We start from the raw sequence: 26,914 nt of genomic DNA on the forward strand, positions 1-26,914 counted from the left end.
GTATCCATTCCTCTGTTGAGGGACATCTTGGTTGTTTCCAGTTTCTGGCTATTATAAATAAGGCTGCTGTGAACATAGTGGAAGCATGTGTTCTTATTCCATGTTGGAGCATCTTCTGGGTATATGCCCAGGAGTGGTGTAGCTGGGTTCTCTGGTAGTACTATGTCCAATTTCCATAGGAACCACCAAACTGATTGTACCAGCTTGCAATCCCACCAGCAATGAAGGAGTGTTCTCTTTCTCCACAACCTTTCTAGCATCTGTTACCTGAGTTTTTTATCCTAGCCATTCTGACTGGTGTGAGGTGGAATCTCAGGGTTGTTTTAATTTGCATTTCCCTGATGACTAAGGATGTTGAACATTTCTTTAGGTGCTTCTCAGCCATTCAGTATTCCTCGGTTGAGAATTCCTTGTTTAGCTCTGTACCCCATTTTTTAATAGGGTTATTTGTTTCTCTGGAGTCTAACTTCTTGAGTTCTTTGTATATATTGGATAGTAGCCCTCTATCGGATATAGGGTTGGTAAAGATATTTTCCCAATTTGTTGGGTTGCTGTTTCGTCTTATTGACAGTCTCTTTTGTAATTTTATGAAGCTCCATTTGTCAATTTTTGATCTTAGAGTGTAAGCTAAGTGGTGAAATTCAGGAAATTTTCTCCTGTGCCCATGTGCTCAAGGCTCTTCCCCACTTTCTTTTCTATTAGTTTCAGTGTATCTGGTTTTATGTGGAGGTCCTTGATCCACTTAGACTTGAACTTTGTACAAGGAGATAGGAATGGATCGATTTGCATTCTTCTACATGCTAACTGCCAGTTGAGCCAGCACCATTTGTTGAAAATGCTGTCTTTTTTCCACTTGACTGTTTTAGCTCCTTTGTCAAAGATCTAGTGACCATAGGTGTGTGGGTCTCCCTCTCTTTTTAATAAAAACATAGTGGATCTAAGTAAATGAGAAGATTATTGTTTAATGGCTCATTCTTGTCCCAAGCATAGGATTTTTACACAAAGCTCTTCTAATTCTAATCTTTTCCATTCCTCATCTCCATGCAAGTAAATTCTCACAGGAATGGATGCCATGCTTTGAATTTTTTTTTATGAAATTTTATCCATTCCCAGGACATGGAATTTTTGACACATGTTTATGTACAAGTGAACGTGGCTGTGCCAGGTATGTGAGGTGCCCATTTGCTGCCACAATGACATACGTGACATCAGCACTGCTGTCTGCATCAGAGCAGGAGGCCTGAAGCTTGCACACGTCCATGAATTGTCTGTGAAGGAGCCAGTAGCTTTTCGCTTTTATGGGTTTCAAATGAACTCCTGGTAGTCGGAGAGCTGAGCGTGAAGACGCAGGAAGCGTGTGTTACCTCAGGCACTTCTTCAGAAGCCAGCCTGGGACCTCCAAAGGAGTGCTGGGTGCAACTTCTGCTGCAGATCCATCTCACTGGGTCTGCAGTTACCCTTGGCCTCAAACCAGCATATTATAGAAGCTGCTGGTTAGTGGCTTTATCACACAACTACAAGAACCTCCACTATGAACTGCGTGCTTCCGTGAACCTGTGTGAATTGTGCAGCCACTACAGGAAGCACTGTAGGCCCACAGTGGTGCTGGGTTCCCACTTGTAAATTGTGATATCTAAATAATCGTACCTGGACCTTCCTCAGCATCTGAAGTTCTAAGCCTGGAAGTTCAGCCCATGAATTAAAACTGTGTGCTGAGGAGCCAGCACAGGAGAGAAGAGGCTTAGCCTGTAAATTCAAAGACCTGATTTTGGAGTGCCGGCCCTCATATAAGTATAAAGCACTGCACACTGAGACCTGCCTGTAATCCCACTGCTGAGGAGATCGAGAGTGGAACACTCCCAGGGCTTACATTCCATCCAGCCTCACCAATCAACAAACTCCTAGCTCCGTAAAAGTCCCTAACTCAAAAAGGCGGAGCTGGAAACATGGCTCATCTGGCAAAGCTTGTGAACTGCATGCCTGACTACCTACTACATTCATCCCCTGAAACTACGTGGTAGGAGAGCAGTAACTACTACAAATTGTACTTTGACCAATACACACAGATTTAATAAATAAATATTAAAAAAAATGTTTTTCAATGGAGGAATAGACTGACATCATCCTTGGCTTCCAAGCACCTATCCACACACATGAACATGTGCATGCACACACAGGAAGCTGTGAATTTTCTGCTCGTGGTGATATGAACTAACCTCTGTTGAATCTTTACATGATCTTTTAAAAAATCATTTTATTATTTTGTGTGTGAGAGTGTTTGCCTACACATAGGACTGCCCACGGAATTCAGAAGAAAGTGTCGGATCCACATCTTCAACTACAGACAGTTGTAAGTCACCCAGTGGGTAACTAGGAATCAAACAGGAGTGCTCTAGAAGAGAAGGCGGCATCCTGAACCATCCTTCAAGCCCCAGTTTGTATAGTGAATGCATTAAAGATAACCAGAGACATCAGCATGTCAGGATGTCGTACCAAGGGATGAAAACATAGCATCGTATCTTGGAGTAATCTGAGCTCAAGCCTGAATTTTGTATTTCTCTCCTTCTCTTCCTGTCTTCCCATAGATCATGGTTTATTGGCCTATCTGTGATTTGTCTACTGTGTGCATCTCTCCGATATCCTCCTGCTTGTTACTATTTCTACCTCTAACAGGAGGCTCTTCTCTGTACTTACTGAACAGCCCAGAAAACATGGACTAGGAAAGGAATGAGGGACTTGTTATGGAAATCTTTTAAGTTTTACAAAGGAAAATGTACAGTAAGCATAGAAGAATAGGACACCACAGCACACATGGCATCAAGGTACGTCCTCATTGTTTGCAACGTTGACGGGAGGTGTTTACATTGAGTTTGCTTTCAACTTTTGGCTGCCTCCAGCAAATGATTACCACCACACAGAGACATACACACACCCACAAAAGTCAGGGGCAGGGATATGGCAGAGTGTACAACCAAAGAGTAAAGCCAGGTGTCAGACTAGGTTATAAAAGCTGATTGTCTAGGTAGTCCAAGGCATAGTAAGGTTGTTTGTTCCATGGTCCTCTCAAAGGAAGGTTGGCTTTAAACAGGCTGAGTGCACAGTAGGACTGCAGGTTATTATGTGCATGGTGTATTATGGAATTGCTGTAAAGTGGCAAAAGTTTGATCTTTGGAAGTCAAGAGATAATTTTCCTAAAATTGTATCATTACACCACATTGTGCATGCATTATAATAAGGACTCTCTTAAAGGGTTTATTTATCAATTTTACTTCTCAAGTACACCTGTAAGAACAGAAGCTCAGAGCAAACACCAGATTCCCATGGTGGGATGCTTAAATGGGAAGCCTAAAACACCTGTGCAGAAAGTCCGACGCAGGCAGTTAGACACAGGAGGGTGTGTGCTGTCTCAGAAAATGATGTCCTAGACATGTAGACTAGGTAGACAATTGTAATACTCTTCATATAGGCTCAAAGGTACGAAAATTTTGAAAAAAAAAATACCTAAAGGTCTTAGTATTTTTTCCTTTGAATTCTTGGGTAGCTGCTTATGGGTAGCTCTAGGGATTCTGTTGTTAATAGATTCATTCAAACTTACGGCACAGCACTCTGCTATGCTCTCCTAGACAGACACCCAAAAGTGGACAGATAATGCTAGGCATTCTGTGCTAACACTGAGAAGCATATCCATATGCAAGTGCCTTCCCCCACCACCACCCAGACATGAGACGTCCTTCCTTAACTCTGGAGAGATGGTTGAAGTTCTTGAGAACCGCTGATAGCCTTGATTTAAGAGCTAAGGCAGCTCTCTACAATGTATCCAGGTGTCCTCAGAGGACTCTTGGGCAGCAGGCTTGCCTGTCCGCTGTCCTGTTGCTGGAAGAGGCCGATTGTAGCTGTGACTCCTTCCTGGCAGTCCAGGTGTAGTTAGGGACTGTCAGCCTCCAGAGCTATGAGCAAGCTGTCAGTTTGAAGGAGACCCTTGCTTGGTGTATGTGTTTCCCCTTTGGGTGATCAATGAAGTCCTTGTGTCCTGTTTTGCCCTGAGACAGACAGATTTCCCTCCTTTTTTGCTCCCCAGACAGCTTGGTTGGTTTGTTGTAGTCACTGTTTATTTTTGAGATTGAAATTTAATTACAATGTCTCTCCCTTCTCTTTTCTCCTTTCAAATCCTCCCACATAACTTCTCCTTCAAATCTATGGCTTCTTTTTCTTATATGTGTGTGTGTGTGTGTGTGTGTGTGTGTGTGTGTGTATACATACATACATACATATATATACATATACATATATATCTCCACCTCTCCTCTCTACCTCCCCTCTTTACCTCTCCTCTCTACCTTTCTCTACCTCTACCTCTCCTCCCCCCCATATATACATACATATATATATATATATATATACACACACACACACACACAGGAGGGTGTGTGTTGTCTCAGAAAATGATGTCCTAGACATGTAGCCCAATCAAATATAGCCCAATCATAGTTAATTCTCCATATAATGTTACTTGTGTTTATGTCTTCTTTTGTTTTTGTTTTTGTTGGGTTTTATTTTTCTTCACATAGTGTCTTACCATATAGCTCTGGCCATCCTGGAACTAACAATGTAGACCAGGCTGCCTAGGCCTGCTTTGGCCTCTCCAGTGCTGAGATTAAAGATGTATGCCACCATACTGAGCTGAACATTTGCACTAAAGAACCAATTGGTTTGCTTTTCCTGGGGACCATCTCTCCTGTTCCCATTTGCCTGTTCCTCTTTGTGTAGGTTGAGCCCTCGGGGCCTTTTCTTCATCCAGTTTGGCATGTTGGCCAGCATTCTTGTTCAGCTCCTTTGTAAAAGCCTTTACAGTAGCTTACCATGCCTCTGCACACTTACATATCTTGTGGTTTCATTTTGTACTAATTTGCAACACTTGTCTCAGGGTAGAAGGCTACCTTCCGTTTTTCATTTGCTCTTGGCTATGAAATTATTGGTCACTGGAGTTTATGATAGTAAATGTCCCCCTTAAGGATTTACCCAGAATTTATAGCACATCCTTTAAAACGACAGTTTTCCCTCAGTGACCAGGACACCTCTGCTATGCTAACTGAAGGGAGGGAAATTCTCCAGACATTGCAGAATGCCGTGGGAAGCACACCCTCTTGCTCACAGCCAAGTGACCTTTTCTGCACTTAGCACCAGAATCTCAGCTCTTGGGTAGCTAAGCTGGTCTTTGCTGTCTTCGTCTGTTCTGTGGAGTGTAGCAGCTCTTGGGTAGCTAAGCTGGGCTTTGCTGTCTTTGTTCTGTGGACTGTACCAAGACACCAGACTTCAGTTGACTCATAAAGTACAGACACGTTCCTCAGAGCTGGAGCTGGGAGATTCAAGATGAAAGCAGAAGCAGTTTGGTTTCCCATTGGGCCCATTTTCTCACCAAGGGCACCATCACCCTGTGACCCGCATACTTCAGAGCAACCATGCACTCTGCCCCGTTCTTCACAGGAGTACTCATTTCTTTCCCGGTCTTACCACTCAGGACCTACCTACCTTCCAAAGGTCCCTCCTCCTAATCGGGCAATCACCTCGAGGGTTAGGATTTCAACATTCAATTTGGGGGAAACAGACCTATATGGCCACATCATTATGTTATTCAGCTTCATAATCATTTTATATATACATGCACACCACACACACACACACACACACACAGTTCCTATCAAAAAAGGAAGGACTTCTTAAATATGGGTTCGCTTTTACAAAAATGTATGCGGACAAGGAAAGACTGGGCAGGAATGCTAGCACCCCTCTTGGCAGTGGCCGCGCTCACGATGACGCTCTTGTTTTTTGAAGAGGTGGTACCAAAAGCACTGAGGGCCCAGCTCCACAGGGCTGAGGCCCAGAGCCCGGCTTCCCATCCAAATCATGCCCTCCTCCCTGCGCTGACTACTTAGTGGTACGTCTTCCCTTCTCCACAGTAGTAACAAGTTTCCCAGGATTACAGCTGCTGTTTTTTAACACTTGGAATTGTGTGATTTATCCCAGTCAGCATCCAAAAGTGGCACAAGCCCATTTCATTATAGGAGACTGAAATTTATTATTACTTTACCGACCATAAATCAGGAAATAGATCCAGTCCACATTACCTGGAGCTGCCATTCCCAGGCCCTTACCAGGGCCTGTCGCCGAATGTATTTTCTTGTTCGCACACTGCTGTATTCTGAATCATTGCCTCTCCCCTCCTTGTATGGCGGTTGATGTCTCTCCCTTCAGCTGGATGAACCCATTTCTTTCCAAGGTTGGGGGTTTCTGCAGGATAATAGAAAAATCTGACCTGACCTATACAAGCCTTTGCTTCTTATCACATTGTATAAAACTCAAGGAAGAACTAATAGAACAATTCAGTGCAGCCTTGTTGTTGTCATTCAAACTTATGTGCTTGTATTGCATTACAGACAGAAATTCTGTAACGATGTTTACAAAGCTTTGCTACTTTCTTTGATATTTATAATCCCAACCTAATAACTTATGCAGTTTGGTGTGCGTAAGTTTCATGTGATTCTGCATATTTCCAACTACAAAGTGAACATTTGAAGTGATGATGATTTAAGTCTACAAAACAAAAACTTGATGAAAAATTTCAATGCTGTGGTCACAAAAGTTAATTTCAGATGTTAGACAGACGATGATGTTTAAAACTCCTCACAGTGACCGAAAATACATCTTTTGAGTTTCCACTCTGAGATTAATGTCTCAATATGCATGCCATTCCCTCAGGAGGTTGAGCTGTGTCGTGTTAGCAGTCAAGAGAAGCTGGGCCTGACAGTCTGCTACCGAACCGATGATGAAGAGGACACGGGCATTTATGTCAGCGAGGTAAGAGATGCCCCTGCAAAGACCTGACAGGAAGGAGAAGGGAAGGAGGACTTGAAAGGGCTCAGGAGGAGGGAAGCCTCTTTGCCAAGGCCTGAGTGTGAAGAACTGGCTGCCTTCCAACTCTTGCCACTTTCAATTAGGGAAGCAAATTATGCTGCCCAAGTAACGCAATTATCATCAGCTTGTTTAGTGTGGAGGCCTTCCCTGCAGAATCCCAGCAAGGAAAAAGTGTGAAAGTGGTAACATGGTATCAATTTGAATAAATTCCCATAAGACGGCAGCAGGCTGAGCTCAGCCCTGCTCCCCAAACATTTGTCCTTCCATTCCATTGCATCCTTTATACACTGCTAACAACAGTATTGGCTAATTATTTTAAGCTAGCAGGCATAATAATCACCTCTTTTACTCCGTGGGTGGGGTTAATAGATTTAAATACCCAAGAAGTATCGCCTATTTCTTTTATTCAACCACAAGATCATTTTCAAGAGGCAAAAAAAAAAAAAAAACACTACATTTGAGTCACCATTTTAGTGTTAGCTTGAAAGACTGTCAAGCAGTTTATTACAATAGATTTCAGGAAAAGTACATCACCTTAGAAAAAACACAAAAGCTATGTGGGTTTTTTTTTTAATTAGAAAGACTTTTTATATTTCTTCTCTCTTATAATACACCCTGACTGTATTCTCCATTCCCTCCACTCCTCCTTCCACCTCTCCTCTCCCACAGATCCACTACTGTTCCTCCATTTCCCTTCAGAAAAGAGCAGGCCTCCCAGGGATATCAACCGAACGCAGCTTACCAAGATGTAGTAAGACTAGGCACAAACCTCTTACGAAGGCTGGGCGAGGCAAGCCAATAGGATGAAAAGGGTCCCAAAGATACCTCTCCCTCTCTCACTGTAAGAATGCCCACAAACACCCAAAACCATGCAGCCACATCATGTATTAGAGGACCCATACGTATCATTTAGTCAACATGAAGATATGCATATGACAAAGCATATCTCCTGCAGATATGTCTGTAAGGATGAGGCAAACTAAATGCTAGTGTTCTCTGCAGTCCAAGTTTTCATAGCCATAGGGCTAAAACAGCACCTTAGACGACACTAGGTGCAACACTTTTCTATAGAGCTGCCTAGAATATTCAAGAGATTAGCCACAAACACACTTGGAGAGCAAAACAACTCTGAAAATCTAGAGGGGTATTTTTCTTTTTCATTTTACTCTGAAAATATACAACGGTATATTTCCTTATCTGTTTGCTGGTCTCTTCCCACATGGAAAACTCTCCAGTGAAAAAATTAATTTGGCTGCTTCTTTAAAATGAAGGACTCCAGTGTCCCTCTTTACAAAGGGATGGAGGAGTCAAGCAATACAGAAGCTTTTCTGTAATGTATACAGAGACAGGCAGCTTTATGGTTTGATTTAGTTTTAAGCTTGAAAGACAAAGTTTCATGTGTTGGATGGACTTTTAAAGGAACGCAAATCAGTAATATATTCCTCTGCATTCTGGTAAGTCTGTGCTTGGTATTTAAGTCTACCAGACTTGAAACCTCTCTTTTTAGAGACGGTAAAGAGGCCACAGGAACCAAACCTGTGCAGTTGGAAAGCCTTGCCCTTATACTGCCTGCATACAACCATGGGGCCTTTTGCGCTTGACTCCGCCTCTTACTCCCAGTGTTTGACTGGGACTCCAGATAAGGAAATGACACATGATGTTAGAACTGAGCAGATCAACCTCATGCGTGCAGCCTTTGAAACGCTTAACTCAGAAAAGGAGCTTGGATTCAACCAGCCTATACCAATGATTTGGAACTATCACAGGAACGCGATAGATAAAACCGCCTCAAGGAACTGAAAGCCATTGCTCAGGGTTGGGCTGTTAAAATGCTGCAGCAGTCTTAGTAGAGCTTTAAATCTCTATTTGTTCTAATAATGCAAAGTTGATGTAATTAGCACTCTATGGAAAGTGGTACCAAGTAACAGGATGTTTAGACAGATTTTTTTTAATTCTTGAACAACATAGATTAAAGATATCTTTAAATATAATATGCGTGTGAGACCGAAATCCCTTTAATAAATATAGGCTTAAGAGATCTGTCAGCTTTCCTAAGAGATTTCCAGTATTATTTACGGTCACATTATATACTGTAAATTTCCTGGGTCCAGAAAGGTCCCGGTGTTGACATCATAACAGCATTCTGTCAGGTAAAGACCATCTGACAAGAGGGCTTCAAAAACGACTGAAACAATGTGCAAAGGAAAGGAAGGGATGGAGCAGAAAGGGATGGGAAAATGCCCTGCAGATGAAGCTCTGCCAAGTTCACTTTATTGTTGTTAACTTTAAAGTGGTTCATTTTTAGCTTTAGGAGCCATGAATATTTTGACCAAGGAAAAAATGGCTCATGCCCTGTCGTGAATTAATCGGGAATTCTGAGCCAATATAGTCTAAAACTACAATATCTTAATATATTTTAAAATGACATTGTAAGCTCTCAGAAGGATATTGTATGGCCCTGGAGATGTATGCCTTCTCTATTACAGGTTGACCCAAATAGCATCGCTGCCAAGGATGGCCGGATTCGAGAAGGGGATCGTATTTTACAAGTACGTGACATGTTTATTTCCTCAAGTTTCCCACAGGCCATCTAACGGCTTTCATTTTATCTTGTTTCTTGTAAAACCTTGGAGGGGAAAGAGCTTGTCATTGTTTTTGCATATTATCATCTATAAAACAAAATGCTATCATTTTAAGCAGTTTGAAAGTAAAAGCAGGACCATTTCTCTAGAGTTATTCAGTGACAGTGAGATACGGCTTCTGTTTGGAGGCTGTCGATTTCCAACTCCTCTACTGGTTTCCGCACACGGTTTACCCTCCTTCACTGCAAGCCCATTTTCATATCTTGAGCTTTAACCTGCTATTGTTGCAAAGGTCCCATGAGATGTGTGGAGTGTGCTTAGCACAGTGCTGAGAAATGACCAATGACTGGTACACAGTAGCTGCAGCTCCTAAGAATCCCAATGGCTACCCTTTGCAGAATGAACTACTTCAACATGGTTCTGTGTGTTCCTTCGCTATACGAAAGTCTAGAAGGACAAACCAGCAGTAGCCAATGACTAGAGAGTGAGCTGCCAAGGCCAGATGGAAGGGCTCCGATTTCTTCTCCATAGAGAAATAAGAAAAGAGAGAGAGATTTACATTCCAGTTGAATGAGAAAGATAAAATGGTCGGAGATCAGAGGGAGGTACAGGGCTAGAAAGAGTCTCACAGTGTGGTGGTAGTTAACAGGAAGCTACTGGCTCTGCCCTAAATTTGCTTCAGCTCCTGACATCCCTTCCGGGTCCTGGTCATAAAGTGTGACTGGAAGACTCCACGAAAGGTCTAATGTCCAGATCAACCTCCAAGTGCAACTGCTCAGTTGAGTTCGTAGGCACAGTTGTGAAACTGAGTGACGAATGCTAGTGTGGACAATTGAAGGGGTGCAGACTTAAGATGTAGTAGCTTACTTCTAGATGTGGAAGCAGATCCAGAGGTTCCCTCATCTTCTAGTGGATCTCAGGGAATGCTTCTTCAGACATTCTGCTACAACTCTGAGCTTCAGAAAATATCCAAAATCCACTTGGGGAACCCTGTTCTGTCTAAGTGGGAAGATGGCAGCCCGCACAGAAGACCACAAAACAGCTTAGCATGATGGAGGAGCCCTTGAGCTACCTAGTATGTCACCCTGTTGGCACCCTGAGGACAACTTTGTTAACCTCCATCTTGTTTATACCTCTTTTTTTTTGCTTAGGTTGATACCACAGATCCTTTCTTCCCATGAGCCTCTACCAAGGTTAGGAAACAATGAAAAGTAAGAGTTAGTGACGATTTAGGGTCCAAGCAGTTTCCAGAAAACCTCAAGAGTATGCAGTACAGTAAGACTTATGATGGTGACCTGTAGTTAAGCAAATGGAACTGTACCCGTTTTTGGGTACATCACAGGGAATAAAATATCTCTCTGGAAATCTAGATGGGGCATTTTTTGATACAGGTATTCACCATCTTCATACACACACACACACACACACACACACACATGACCTCTTGCACAAGCACAGGCATCAATGAATGAAACAGGCGTTCAGGACAGATGAAGAAAATCTATAGAGAAGCTTTGCTAGGGTATCCAACTTAAGTTGGCATTGAATATAGATATTGGAAGGGTCAGATGCTGTATTTTTCAAATAAAATGAACTATTAAGTATATCATCATTTTATTAATATCCACAATACACTGAAGTAGTGTGACTTCTTGGCTGTCTGTGGTCATTAAGTGCTAACACACACAATAAGGTGTTCAGCATTAAAGAGCTTGGAAGGTTTTGTACCCTCAGAGTAAATGTCCTATTCAGCCACGCTTGTGATGCAGTAAATGTACACGTTATCATTTTTCTTTGCTGCTTCTCTGTCAGCTCTCACCCCTTCTTCTAACCATACATCCTTTACAACTCTAGCTCCCAGTATAACATCACCTGGCCCCTCCCAATTTTCCAGCTAACCACTATCCCCTAGGCAAGCACGGTTTTAAAAATTACATTTAGAAAAAATTATATCCTTTAGTTCTGTGGCTAACTGGATAGAAATGGGGTGCATGTGTTTCCACGAGACAGTGTACTTTGAAGCTTCTAGGTTCTTAGCTATTTTGTATGCAGATTTATTTGTGAAGAAAAATGCCTAGAGAATAATAAAGAATTCTTTAATGGAATTAGTTCATTGAAGATGCAATGGCAGGGTTGATAAATGGTGTTTTTGCCAGATTGCTTTATATTCTGTGATAAATACAGCAAACTAAATGAATACACACACATCACATTTTAAAAAAAAAGCCTAGAATTCAATTTTATCTCATACACATAAGAAACAAAGTGTCTTAAGGATGGTGGTAAAATTATATTAAATAAAACTATGACAAAAATTGTATCCACAGACAAATAGTTCCCATCTATCTGGTGGGGAGATTATGGGATACGTTGTAATGTACAAGTAATGACTCCTTTCCCAGGGAGAGGGCAATGGAACAAACAGAGGAACTGCTTCTTAGCCATAAGGTTTCCTGGTTAACTTCTATTTAAATGAACTCTCTGGGTCAACTATGACTATTGTGTCTATTGTGATGAACTAAGTTGAGTGTATTTATGGCCCTGTCCTCACTGCAGAGGTAATATTTTCTTTCTTTAGCATATCATAGACTTCTCAGGTGACTTCCTGATGGGACAAATCACACACACACATACATACACACACACACACACACACACACACACACACACACACACACACTACACTCACTCATGGGTAGTAGACAACACCAAGTAGACAGCACAAGGAAAACTACGAGACAGCTTCTCTCCAACATTTCCAGTTCTCATATGTTCTCCCACAAAGTGCTTCTTGGTTCCATCCACTGTGCCATTGACAAGAGCTTAGACCCAATTTGTCCCAGGAATTCACCTAAGAAATGTATAGAGTCAAGGAAGGCATGTTGGAGTCAGAACTGCAAAGGTTTAAATGTCACACAAATGACCAGTTCCTGGCAGGAGAATGTACTGTGTCCCACTGTCTCCTTGGAGTAAGAAGCACAGAAGACTCCCTGAAAGCAGGCTGATACGATGCTGGCCAAAGTGCCGGCCAGCCAGGTGCCTGTGGATTCTTCCTGTGAAGGCTCTGCCAGAGGGACGATGGGATGAAAGAACTGGAGTGAGCTGTCTGCATTCTCTGGGCTGTATGCTTCATGGCATATCTTCCTAGATGTTCATTTTCTTTCCTTGAATGGCAGTTTTCCCTGATTCTTCTTCTAGCCCCAGCTACCCCTTTCCTCCCCTTGTTATTAACTACACACAAAACACACTACCCTTCTTTTGCCCAAGGTGCTTAGGGTTTTGCCTTTTAAATGCCATAGGATGGATGCCAACATTTCAAGATGTCCATCTGTCTCAGGTGCAATACTTTTGAAGCCTAAATAGTGCTACATTGAAGCAGGAAAAAAAAAACCATATTATGCCACTTATAGACTTGTGGGCATGCTTGTCCACACATTCCCTATCCTAGGAGATCACGCCTAAAGTGAGATATTTTTGATTCATTTATCTCCCCAGGATCAAGGCAATATCTACTTTTCCCTGCCCCAACAATACCCATTTTGAACTGAATATTTACATATGTTGATGCACAGAAAACACAAGGTCTGCATCTAATTATCTACAAAGATTAATCTCATTTTGAACACAATCTACATACTATTTTCCTCAAGGCTCCCATCCCTTCTTTCTTAAGCCAAAAGTCCTTCAGGAGGCCGAGGGGGACAGGACCGGCCATCCGTCTTCTCTCTATGATGCTTTATGTCTTCCTGGTGGCCTCCAGCAGAGCAAGCTTCTTTCCCACTAGCAGCCCCGTAACCACGAGCCATTATTTCAGGAACAAAGGCAGCTGAAGGTTGAAAGCTCTATCTGATTCCCTGCCTCAGATCTTTCCTTCTTTGAGAGAACTCTTTGCTGAAATACATAGCCGCATTTCTTGCTCTATATCTGTTTGAGCATCCGACTAAAATCCTAAGCACACCACACCGAAATCTACCAACCAGTTGACTGAAGTGGCCCCTCTTTTGAAAAAGAATAAAAACGAATAATATTTGAGTGGCAAATTTCTCTGGTGGCTTCATCTCATCCCACACATGACCCTGAAGGCGAGTAGCTTCCACAACCCATGCATTAGGTTAAACTGGCAATCCTAGAAGCCCAAACTCAGACTGCTGTGAGTTTGTAGAGAAGAAGGCAGAGTGCCAGCCAGAGAGACTGGGAAGAAAAAAAAAAAAAAAAAAAAAAGACACGGTGTTGGTGGCTTCCTAAGAGTTAAAAACCACCTCTAAAATAAATACATGTCTAGACAGAGCCAGACCTACTACTATGGCTTTGAGTGTTTACAGATTCTGTTTTCTTTCCTTGGTAGGCTAAAGTTTGCCATCACATGGGGATTAAAGGTATAAATAGTGAGTTTAATAATGCAACATGGGCATCCGTGGGAACATGAGCTGCTACTATGGCAGGAACGTGGCTAAGCCCTCTACCACGACCCTCTGTAAAGGCCACTATGGGCATCTAATCGAAATCAGCAGTCGTGATAGCAACATGAGGATAGTAGAGGCGAGGAGCAGGATTAATAGCAGGTGAAACTGGGTTAGGAAGGGAAAGTTCGAATATGTTTGAATTAACGCTAGACAGGAACGTAGTGAGCATTAAATCCCAGGCCAAAAAAAAAAAAAAGATGGAGATTAGCCATGTCAGAAATCACAGAACATTTCCCATTAAGTATGTCCAGGCTGAGACAGGCTTAAGTAAGCCTGACAGGTAGACCTATAAGTTGCAGACAAAGTAAGACGTGTCATGAAATGACTAAACGTCCTTAGCTCAAAGGAAGTAAAGAGCATAGTCTTTAAAAACCATAGTCCTAATTGGACAAGGTTTATTTGAGAAATAGGCATAAGAAATACACACGAAACCCACCCATGAGCACGGGGGCATCTATCCACAGACACGCAAGAAGTAAAGGTGGTACCTGCTTAGATAAGAGTACAACATACTTGTAGGTTGTATGACTTGTTTTCCACTTGAGGTCTACTCTCCTAAGTACCTGTAATAAGGGGTTAGGAATAAGGATTATTTGCTGTTTTCCAAAGTGAAATTCTTTGGCTAGTTTTGTTTGTTTTGGTTTGGTTTTTTGTTTGCTTTGGTTTGGTTTTGTGTTTGTGGCAAACCTGTTTGTCCTTGTGGATCAGCCAAAATCCTAGAGACCTGAAAATCCTAGAGACTCTGAGTGAAAATGTAAAGTTACTGGAAGAAAAAAAACTTGGCTAGCATGGCCATCCATGTGTCTTCTCTGTTTAACTTACACAATTAGGATTCATTTAGGCAGAATTTCTTCTGTGTTTGAAATTTCCACATATTTTGATACTACACTAGCAATAGAAAAATATTGTCTTTATAGATTTGAGAAAATCAGTAAAACAATGTTTTTTAAACATCTGAGAAGAAAATATACTAAGTTAAAGACAAGTGCACCTGGACAGGAAAATGTAGCTGAAGGATGCTTACTCTATTTTTAGAACCCAAGAAAGCCTGAGTGCTGTAGGATTTTCTCTTCCTGCACAATCAAATGCTCACTAAAGGTTGCTCTCTCTCTCTCTCTCTCTCTCTCTCTCTCTCTCTCTCTCTCTCTCTCTCTCTCTCTCTCTCCTTTTGTAAAGTCAATTTTACTTGATGCCAATCTTTAAATATAGCGAGTATATCTGTTCTATTGCATGTGTTTTGTTGAAAGAGCAAATGGGCAATCCTTAGGAGGAGTCAGCACTGGGAACCGGGTCCATAAGAGCTGCTGTTCTTCCTTTGGATTAGACTAATTTGGGAGATAGCCGATGTTTGGACAACTGAGTCAGGCCTCACACCCATCTGAAGTGATTAACCGAGCCCGGGTCAGCCGCGGTCTGGGAGAGCAGCCTGCTCAGAGGCAGTCTGCAGTTCTCTAATTGGCTCCCGGGAGCGTGCAGCATGACGGATTTCAGTTGTGGAACTGCTGGCCGCTTCCCCAGCGCTATTATCTCAGAGTGACACTTCCATTACTCTGAGCGGAGAAAGATGAACGTCACCTGTCAGGGGCTGGTTAATTGTGTGGCTAGATGTATGTTGCCAGGGCGCAGGTTGGACATTTATGAACATAACTGCTTCCTGTGATGTCCACCATCCTTCAGGGATCGATATGGCTCTTACAGCACGCGTGTAATTGAGTGAAGGCACGTTCCACGGAGGGGTGACGAGGAGCCCATTGTGGGAGCTTCGTTGTCCATACATTCACCATAAATGAGCTGATATTTGCCATTTATTGTGTGCAGCATTGTGGAAATAGAAACTAATGTGCCACTTTCATTTGTTCTCTAGATAAATGGAGAAGACATCCAGAACCGGGAAGAGGCTGTGGCTCTGCTCTCCAGCGATGAGTGTAAGAGAATTGTGCTGCTCATCGCCAGGCCCGACATGCAGGTCCGAGCAAAGAGGGGGGATCTTGAGGCTACACTTTATAGTCACCAAGTTTGTGAATGAATGTGCATGTGTTCCTGCTAGGTGACATCGAATCACTTTCATGGGTGCCTTTATAACCCATGAAACAATAGAAAATTCTGTAAAATTTGATCCTCACTGCCCAACCTTACCCAAAATATTCTGCTAGAGACTCCACAGAAAGGCAGCTTAATATTCAGTTTTAGGGGGAAATTTAAAACACACGAAATGGAGCCCGCTTTCCCCTTCCCCTCCCCCACCCCCCCTTGGTACTTATTGAAATGGATCAACAAACGAGACATAGTTGACTACAGATTATTTAAAATTCTGTGTAGACCCTTCCTTTAGGCTTCCATCTAAAATACATAATTGGCATATTAAGGCATCACGAAGGATTCACTAATGAGAATGATATTAGCATATGTAGCTATCATCTTAAATCTTCCTAAAATAATTCTATCAAATGAAACATCTATGGTGTAATCCCATGAAGGATGTGAGCTCTTTTTCATAGCTAATGTGACAAAAAAAAAAAAAAAATTAACTGCTCCCTCCCAAAAAGGCTTCAGAAGGAATACTTTTATATCTTGACAGAGGACAATGTCATCAGAATAAAGGTAAGGTAATGATGAGAGAAAGGTGCTTAACTGGCGTCTCCCTTCACATACTTCTCATGTCCCATCGAATGCAGAAAGGACAGAAGGCTGTCACTGTCCCATCCACCTGTCAGTAGTGTGAGGGAAGTTAGCTGTGTCACCATTTGTCTCCTAGGTTATTGATCTGATACCTTTCAGACTCAGTAACTACATTCTCTCTATAAATTCCACTGAATAAGTAGAGTTCAGTGTCAGACTGTGTCCAGACTTGGATACAGTGGCTATAAAAGATGGCTCTTTCCGCATATATTTCCTTTATGCCCTTGACCATGCTAAATGGTTCTCATAAAGTCTGCTGTAGCCTGGAGCAGAGTAAAGCTATACACCTGAGGTCTTAGTCGTGGGAAGAAATGAGCCCATACGGCAGTCTGGAATGTTTAAATACATTGGAAATTGTACCAATTATCTAGAATAGTCCCGAGTCAATGATCTTCCCAATGCCATTACCTTAAGAAAAAAAAATTAAAGGGATATAGATCAGCAAAATTCATAGGAATCTGACACGAATCTGGCCATCCATGTTGTAGAAAGGTATAAGTCAATTTTCTGTCTGTCCAGGTAGCTGCTGGGGAAACTCATGAATTTAGAACTGAAGCATTTCCAGCCTGGCCTTAATGGACAAGAGAGAGAATAGATAGTCATGGTTTTTAAGACTGGCCCCTGCTAGTGTTTGGCATATACACCAGCCTGGCAGAAGGTGACTATCTGGCTCACCTTCCCGAACTAGCACCTGAAAGAGTCAATGTTGGAGAGTGAATCGTCAAATCAGACTTTTCCCACATGTAATAACAGACATCACGGATGTCACAGAACAATGTGCTACCTACTCGAACCAGGATTTGCCTTCATCCTTGGTCCTGAAAGAATAAATAAATAAATAAATAAATAAAGAGGCTCCCTATGACTAGAAAAGACACAATTGCTTTGAAAATTGGCTTTTCAGCAAGATCGTCCAAGAACATTCGTCTTAACACCATACTTTAAAAATAGAATTTACCCGGTACATGCTAAGGTTGAGAAAAGAAAAGCCAGACAACAAATCCTGGTTTTCCATCTGCTATCTTTGTCTATCAAATTCAGTATGTCTTGTGTATCGTGGACCTGTGTACTTCATGCAGGGAGAGTGGGGACGCTTTGGGTGTGCTTTTCCTAACGTGTTTAAAAATGTTTCAAACACTCTCCAGATTCTTGGAAATGATCTATGTGCTTGCCGGAGGCCGTATTGTGCATCTGTGCAATATTTTTAAATAACTCATTTCCTTCATTCCGTGTCACCTCTCTTTCATTTCCTGCCCGTTTTCTTCCTCAGACCATTAAAGATATTGCTTTTCTACCCTAAGTCCCCTGGGGAGATGGGGGCAGAGAGGGCTCTCAGAGACCCTTGGAGCCACTACCTTTGAGTCGCTGCACTCTGTTCTCCACAATGCTACGAATGACCTACATTGTGCAGATACACACCTGTCCTGCGAAGGGGATCCCTCCTTCCCTGGCAGCTCAGCTCAGGTAGTGCAGGGACTGCAGCGGAATGAGTGATGCGGAGGTGCATCAGGGCAGAGGGGGCAATGAGGAGACCTCTGCTCCTCTTGTGCTACGTGTTCAAACCTCCAAGACAGACACACAGGTGCCTGTGGATGGCGACTTGGTGAGAGGGTCATTGCCTGTGGATGGTGACTTGGTGACAGGGTCATTTCTACCTTGTCCTCAGCTTTCCCTCTACTTCACTTAACCCTCAGAAGACTACTCCGATATAATCACCAGAAAGATTCTAGCTTTGCTAATCAAAAACCACAAAACCAAAACAAGCAAACAAACAAACAAAACAACAGTCCTTGCGGCATTTATAAGTAAACAGACTTAGCTTGAGGTAATTTTGTTTAGAGTTAAATTGTACCGCTTCATGGCTCAAAATAAAGGGTTAAAGAATACAGAATTCTTAGTTAGCGTAGTCACTTGGACACCTTACTTGGGCCACATTAAGAAAAACGAGGGCAGAGAAGCTTGTCCGTATGTCTGGTGTATGGTTGTGTCTAAGGCGCTCTAAGTTCTGTGCAGGCTTTAATGGACACCAGGAAATCCGCATGTTCTAGTTTGCTTTCTGTTGCTGTGATAAACACCAGGACCAAAGGCAATTTGGAGAGGAAAGGGCTGTTTGTCTATCTGTTTGTTTTAGCATATAATTACAGCCCATTATTGAGAAACACCTGGGAATGTATTCAAGGTAGACTCCTGGAGGTAGGAGTTGCTGAAGAGACCACAGAGGGTACTCCTTGCTGGCTTGCTCACCTACCTTCCCCATCTATGCCCACCTACCCAGGGATGGCACCACTCACAGGGGGGTGAGACCTCCTACTTCAATTAAAACTAAAACAATGCCCACAGCCATGCCTACAGGCCAATCTCATTGAGGCAATTTCTCTCTGGAGACACCCCATCTGCCTTCTGTTAATGAGTGTCATGCATGCACATGAACACTTGTGGTGCCATTCAGTGTCCTATTTTCAAGAGTTTGGGGTTTATTTTTCTGTTTTTTGTATGTCTTACTTGTTTGTTTTGTTTTAAGACATCCATTTGTCTTTAAAGGTTTCTTATTGAAAACGTCTCCAACTACTGTCTTTTGTGCTAATTAGAAACCTGTTTTCTTTGTAGCACAGAGTAGAGTTTTGATGGCAGTTCAGGTTGTTTAATGAGCACAACAGTTAATTTATAGACTCCAGCTCCAGAAATCCACTTGGAGGCCAATTATCTGCATTGGCTGTCAAGAGCAATCATATTGCAAAGTTGATCCCAGCTCTCCACTCTGTGTGGAGACACCTACAGGATTTGTTTAACTGAGTGTTGAAAGAGCCTCGCAGGAGCATTTGCATCCATCACCCACAAGCAAAATTGTGCACCATCCCACTGCCATTAAATACCACATTGGCCATGTCCCCTCAAACTCATAGACATGATGGGAGCAGTGGGACAGCATGTATTTCACATGCTTAAGGCCTTGAGTAATTCTCAGAACCCTGTGAATAAACAGGTCTGACTAGGAATGCTTCCCCTTATCTGAATAGTTCAGTGGATAACAATCAAGCCTGATGACCTGAGTTCAATTCCTAGAAATCACCTGGTGCAAACAGAGAAACCATACATTGTTCTCTGACCTTCATATGGGTCCCATAGCATGTCCCATACATGTCACATACATATACCACTCACACATGCATGCACAGACATACACACATGGAGATAGCGATAGATTGATAATAAATCAGGCACGCACACATACATGCACAGACACTCACACACAGAGAGATAGAAATAGATCGATGAGAGATGGATGAAAGAGAGAGAAGAGAGAGAGAGAAAGAGAGAGAAAGATGTTTGGGTATTTGGTTTTTAGTTTTATGTTATTTTAGTTTTTTATTATTTTTCCTTTTCTTTTTTTTACAAAATCAATGTTGTCTGTCAATTCTTTTATGACAAGGTTCCACCTTGCTAGCTTGAACCACCCAACTAAAAATGAAAAAAGCAGGAGGAGAGTAAAATCTGCTTGTTGTACACAGCCTCACTGGGGGATGTTGTTAAGGGTAAAGGCCCAATTGTCTCATAGCCCTATCAGAACCAACTGCACTTCTTTTAACCCAGGGCTGTGGGAGATAATGAGAATGCCAGCTGTGGATTATGCAGTATGCCTTTCATAGGTTTTGAAAGAAGGTAATGTTCTGTGCTGTGGGATTCACTCCGTCAGGAGAGAAGAACATCTAAAGCTGTTTCAGGAGAGGATAAAAGGCCTACGAATCCTTTTCTTTCTTTCTTTTTCTGTCTCACCTTTTCTTCTTTCTGAGAGGTGACCAGCGGGGCCTGTGGTTCTGAAGAGCATCACCGACAAAGAGCTGGCTGGCAGGCAGCGTTGCGGCTTACCCTATTTAGCAGAGTCTCACTAACATAGTATAATGGACTAATGTGTTCTCCTTTGCAGCTGGATGAAGGCTGGCTGGAAGATGAAAGGAATGAATTCTTAGAGGAGTTAAACTCGGAGATACTGGAGGAGGAATGTACTGAAGGAGCACAGTGCACAGCCAATGAGCTGCAGCAGGTAGGGCCACCAGCCTGAGCTCTGGCGTTGCAAACGTTGCTTGTTTCCTTTCATGGGAAAGAAAGCACAACCAAAAGGTTTGATCAAACATCTCTAACCATAATCTTCTGGGGCAAAAGATCTTCTCAAATGAAGCCACTTGGAAAGCCTGAAGGGTATTAATACAACACAGTAGCCTTCAGATGTTGGAATGGGTAGTCTTCAATGTAATTTGCAAACACTTAAATGTGTAAATGTGTACGTTGCTTATGGATAGGCTAGCTAGGAACAACCAACTAGCATCCATGAGGTAACCACAAAACATTTGAGCTTTAAAATATAAATATTACTATTTGAATAGTTAAACTGTAAATAGAATGGTGACGTGGGGTAAGGTTTTGTGTACGTCATGGGTTAATCACACTTGTGTACTCCCGAACAACCATAAAAATGATCTTTAGTCGTGTGGTTACTATATTCATGTCCCCTGGCATAAATTGATGGGATTGACATCATGTTGTCTTTTTAAAAATTCTTCATTATTATTATTATTATTATTTAATCTTTTTTTTTTACAATCTAGACATCCCCCTCCTGGTCCGCCCTCTGATTGTTCCTTATCCCATTCCTCCTTCCCCCCCCAGCCCTGTCTCCACAAGGATGTCCTCACCCCCAACCCCACCCCACCAGGCCTCCCCACTTCCTGGCCCTCAAGTCTCTTGTGGGTTAGGTGCACCTTGTCTCACCTTGCCACACCAGGCAGTCCTCTGCTGTGTATGTGTTGGGGTGGGGGGGCTTCATATCAGCTAGTGTATGCTGCCTGGTTGGTGGCTCAGTGTCTGAGAGATCTCAGGGGTCCAGGTTAGTTGAGACTTCTGGTCTTCCTATGGGGTCACCCTCCTTCTCAGCTCCTTCCAGCCTTCCCCTAACTCAACCACAGGGGTCCCCAGCTTCTGTCCATTGGTTGGATGTAAATATCTACATCTGACTCGGCCGCTTGTTGGGCCTCTCAGAAGGCAGCCATGCTAGGCTCCTGTCTGTGATATCATGTTGTCTTAAGGTCACATATTCATTCAACAAAAATTTGAACTCTTAATATGTTTTAAGTTTCATACTTGATGGTGGGAATGTCTTAAAAACAGAGTTCCTGACCTTAAAGAGTTCATAATGGCAGGAGATCCCAGCCTGGGCTAAGGCAAAGTGAGTCTAATAGTCTCCTTATTTCTGTTATTTTCACAGCATGTAAAAACAAGGCTAGATGACCTAGATTTTTATGTCTAATTCATGTCCTTCATCTGTCTGACATAATCTCATTAACATTTCTCTGACAGTTTACTAATTCATTTAATTATCATCCCATTCTCAACTTTAATTGTTACCTTGTCATAAGGATGTCTGTTTTTTTTAAAAAAAAAAAAAAATCCTGATGGGTTTAACCACACGAAACATAGACATTCTATCACCTCTCCAAACTGAATAATGAAATATGTTTACCTCAAACAAAAATGCAGTAACTAAACCAACAGACTGCCAGCTATGCCATCAGCACAGCCAGGCACAGTGTGGATCGTGATTGTTGCTGGCCCCTCCACTAGTGGTAGTCTGTGTTCGGAAATGCTGCTGCTGCTGCTGGGTGGTGGTTCTTTTGTAGTATAGATAGGGTTGGAATTGTTATGTATGGCTTCAATACTGGCCACAAATAAAGATATCGTTTGTTGGCAGCCGCCTCTTACAAGCAAGAAAGTCCTTGCTCCGGGCTTTTTCTTTCTTAGATACAAAATGTGACCTGATACAGAATTGACAGGGGCTGCTGGAATAAAGAAGTAAGGCAGAGATGCTGTCTAGGTAAAGTGATACAGTGTCATATGCTGCCTACTCCTCAGATGTAATACAGATGCGAGGGCGTGTGAAGGAACACCTAATGTCCCCGAGGTCAGACTCTCATTGTGTGGACTGAAAACTGACAACAAGTACAGAAACCTTTAAAATGTCTTTTGCTCTTATAAACAATAACATTGTATTAGAAATGTCCTGTCAGGAATGGTGCCTGTCAGAGAGTCATAATCCCAGGGGGGCTAGGGAAAACAACATCAAGGTATTATGTTACTAGCAAGGCACTCTGGGATTGGAAAGGAGATTTTCATTTCCACAGTTTTTTGTTGACCAATGACAATGATTGCAAGGTCAACTTAGCAACTCAAATTTGTAGGCACATGAATGATGGCTTTATACCAAGGTTAACTTTCTACACTGTCTTGGGTTGGACAGCTGTTGTGGACTGAAAGAAAAACATTAGCCTTTCTGCATTGTTTGTTACATAGAAACTCAAACTGCCCAAAGTAGTGGGACCATCAAGAACATGGTGGGCAAGGCACACCAGGCAACCATCATTGAACCGAGCCAGGCATGGAGCTGTGAACAGCTTCCCTTTGCTAGTTACATACGATTTGATTTATCAGTGAGTCATCAGAAATTAATTATTGCATTCATAACAAGTAAGGGAATGTATTGTAGGGAGAGCTTGAGAATCCTAGAATTAAATGATACATGGCCACATTTTCTTTATTATTTATGTGACATTCCTTTTGGGGACCAAAACGGCGATTATGTAGAGAGAGCTTTTATTATTTTTATTGTTTTATATTTTATTTTTTATTTACTTTTATTTCTCCATCCAAAATTTCTTGCCCCCAGGTTTAACCATTTTTAATGATGCAGTAGGACTTGCTAGAGTAAGGAAATAGATCTAGTGGTGAGGAAATTAACATGTGGGGAAAACAAAGCAGAAAGTGCAATGTGGAACACAGTTGCTCTGTGATAAGCAAAGAAAGGAATTTTACCATGTTCATCTCATGCGGCTATTGTTCTATATGAAAGTAAGTAATGTATGCACATTCATACCATATGTGCTATTAGATATGTGCATGCATGTCAAAACATGGTTTTGATATTATGTCTGTGCCTGCCAATCAGCATTGCTCAAATTTTCCTGGGAGCTATCTTTGTGCCCATGTGCTGGGGGAAGGGATCAGTGTTCAATGAGTGCAGAAAACAATGCTATGGCTTCAGACTACTACAGAATAAAACAGCTGTATCGTATAGGCAACCAGAAAGGAGGCCAGGAGCTAAAGCAGAGCCTACACTTGCCTCTGTGATGGATTGACTCTCAGGGATTTCAGGAGCAGAGAAGGACCTGCACGACCATCCTAGTTAAGGTTACTATTGCTGTGCCGATACACCATGACTAAAACCACTTGCAGAGAAAAGGGTTGATTTGATTTACACTTCCACATCACTGTTCATCATCAAAGGAAGTCATGACAGGAACTCAAACATGGTAGGAACTTGGAGGCAGAAGATGAGGCAAAGGACATGGAAAGTTTACTGCTTACTGGCTTGCTTCTATGGCTTCCTCAGCCTGCTTTCTTATAAAACCCAGAACTACTGCCCTAGAGAATGCCATCACCCACAATAGACTGGGCCCTCCCACATCAATCACAATTAAGAAAATGTACTACAGCTAGATCTTATGGAGGCTTGTAAAAAGTTGTTAGTTCATTTACTCAAAGATAACTTCAGAACATTATTAAGAAAATTATACCCAGATGTATCAAGGTCAGGGTGATTTCAATCTTTTGTCTTCATTCGTTCTTCCATCTTGAAAGTTTGGTGATAACTACTATTGCTACTTCATGCTGAATTAGGGTGTCATTAGGTTTTAGATTTGGGGTTGAGGAGTTAGTCATGTGTGTTGGGGAAATAATCATAAATACAAGGTTACCATTGTGTCTAGGCAATCCAAACTAATTATGAACCTTAAGAGAAGTCAGGTGCTTGCTCCTAGAGATAGAATCGTCAGGAAGGAGCACAGAAAGGAACCTAGCAGAGTAAGACATAAAATCACAATAACTTGATGCTCCAAGCACACCTGGAACCTCAGCTCATGAGTCAGTGAGACATCCTGTCTCAACCTGATGCTCCAAGCATGCCTGGAACCTCAGCTCGTGGGTCAGTGAGACATCCTGTCTCAACCTGATGCTCCAAGCACACCCACCTGGAACCTCAGCTCATGGGTCAGTGAGACATCCTGTCTCAACCTGATGCTCCAAGCATGCCTGGAACCTCAGCTCGTGGGTCAGTGAGACATCCTGTCTCAACCTGATGCTCCAAGCACTCCTGGAACCTCAGCTCGTGGGTCAGTGAGACATCCTGTCTCCAAGAATAAGGAAGAGGATGATAAATCAGGACATCCCCACAGTCTTGCTCCTCTGGTCTCCCTTCTTCCCAGTGTACCCTCCCCCAAATCCAAAGAGGAAGATTGGTGCTTGGGGCATGGCACAAGAGGACCAGAAGCTAGAAACCAACCCTGCTCAAGGAAGAGTCATGTTTTATGGCTACACTAGCTTTCAAAGTTTGGCTCTTCTAATTCCATTTGTTGAGATCCGCTAATATCCATGTAAAGGTTAACATTCACTATATCATAGACTAAAGGCTAATTGTGAAGCCAGTGAAAAGTCTAGCACAGTGACTATCTGTGGACAACCTTCATTGGGCTTTTCGTCAGTGAGAGTCAAGACGTAGATGCAGAAGTTCTTATTTTTCCTGAGAAGCAATTTATCACAGTGACTCATTCACACTAGTATTTCGAATGGCAGGCTCCTTTACAGTTTCTCAAACCATGTGGTGTTTGATGATGATGGCTAGTAGAGGTTTTCTCGTTTTGTTTTTTTGTTTTCCCTGAGGTGTTACTAGAAGAGCAGAGTGGTGTGTGTGAACAGGTACAAGCTCCTCTTTGCTCTCACATAGTCAAGTGTAAACAGCTTATCAAGAACTAGGAGGGCAAGGAGAAGATTGCAGACAACCTGAGGTGGATTATAGCGGGTATTCTGAAAGACGAGCCTCACCATACCATGTGACTAAAACAAAACTAGCAGCAGTCTGAGGTGAAAAATGCAGAGCTAAGAGAAATGACTTCGTACACAGGCTGTGGTGGCTGCTGCACACGGCAGCCTCCTGTGGTAGTTCTTAGAGAAGAACTTCTTCCCAGCATACTGGCTTCATTCCTTCTTCAGTAAGCTTAACACAAGTGACTCTTTCACGATTATAACAACTGTCTTAGTTCTTCTATGTGTCCCCGTTTCTGCAGCATCACTGACTGACCAGCCTACTGTCCCCGTTTCTGCAGCATCACTGACTGACTATCCTATAGCTAGGTTGATTTTCTCCTAGTTGCCAGCCTGACTCACCCACACTGGAAGGGAAGTGAGTGATGGTGGAGTTACCGCCATAATCATTTTTGTCATATTTGGGCAACAAAGGGGTTTAGGAGAAACGCTCTCAAGCCAAGGATAGCTGGTGTTCCTTGCTAAGTCCATTTGCTCTTCTGTTCTGTTGATAACAGGCATTATGCCAAGGCACTGAGTGAGCCTCACTGTGGAGTGAGTCAAAGTCCTATGGAGGCGTGATATGCACAGCTATAACGTTTTAAAAGGAAAATATTGAAATAAATAAGCAAAACACTCCATGTTATAGTCTAGCTTTAAGCAAAGAAATAAAATTTTCTGTAGCCATGCCAATTTTTATCAAAGAAAAAACTTTCTAAGGAACATAGTTGTTCCTAAAAATTGTATTTAAAAGGAGTCCTACACCTAAGGCTTAGAGAGCCTTGTGGAAATAGGGAGCACAAAGAGTGTAAGATAGCATCTTCTATATATGACAAGGAAGCTGTATGCAGGAAAGTGCAATCATACAGCCATCTAAATAAGACTTGCATAATGACAATGTGACCTAATATTCCAGTGCAGATTGGGGACACCCACAGGCCTTCCCCTTAGATGAAGAGCCACAGGCAATCAATCAAAGGGTGCTGAGAGAGGAAGAATCACACTTTCCAGTGCTAAGTCTCCTGATAGGTTATCCAATCTTAAGTAGTCAACTCTATACACAAGCACACATGAGCAAAACAGATGGAGTCAGCCAGTTATATATACACATACACTCACTCACACTCAAACATATACTCACACTTATACACTCACACACACACACATAAACACACATGTTCACCCACTCACACACTCAAACATATACTTACACACACTCAAATACCTACTTATACACTCACACATACTTGCACACTCACACAATGCACACGTATACACACATGTACTTCTAACAATAAAAATGAAGAAGTCATGAAAGCTGAGATGGAGTGGGGGCCCAGGAGGAGTTGGATGGGGAAGAAGCATGAAAATGAT

General features: G+C 42.3%; 1 protein-coding gene across 1 annotated transcript in view; it reads left to right on the forward strand.

Moving 5' to 3' along the window:
• Pdzrn4 (PDZ domain containing ring finger 4) overlaps positions 1–26,914 on the forward strand; it is a 161,458-nt gene that overhangs the window by 124,475 nt on the left and 10,069 nt on the right. The window contains exons 4-7 of the mRNA XM_031353315.1: positions 6,757–6,855; positions 9,399–9,461; positions 15,822–15,923; positions 20,562–20,678. Of these exons, the coding sequence (XP_031209175.1) occupies positions 6,757–6,855; positions 9,399–9,461; positions 15,822–15,923; positions 20,562–20,678 (381 nt within the window). The remainder of the gene's footprint in view (positions 1–6,756; positions 6,856–9,398; positions 9,462–15,821; positions 15,924–20,561; positions 20,679–26,914) is intronic.

Source organism: Mastomys coucha, unplaced genomic scaffold, assembly GCF_008632895.1.
Source record: "Mastomys coucha isolate ucsf_1 unplaced genomic scaffold, UCSF_Mcou_1 pScaffold11, whole genome shotgun sequence".
Classification (NCBI taxonomy): Eukaryota; Metazoa; Chordata; class Mammalia; order Rodentia; family Muridae; genus Mastomys; species Mastomys coucha.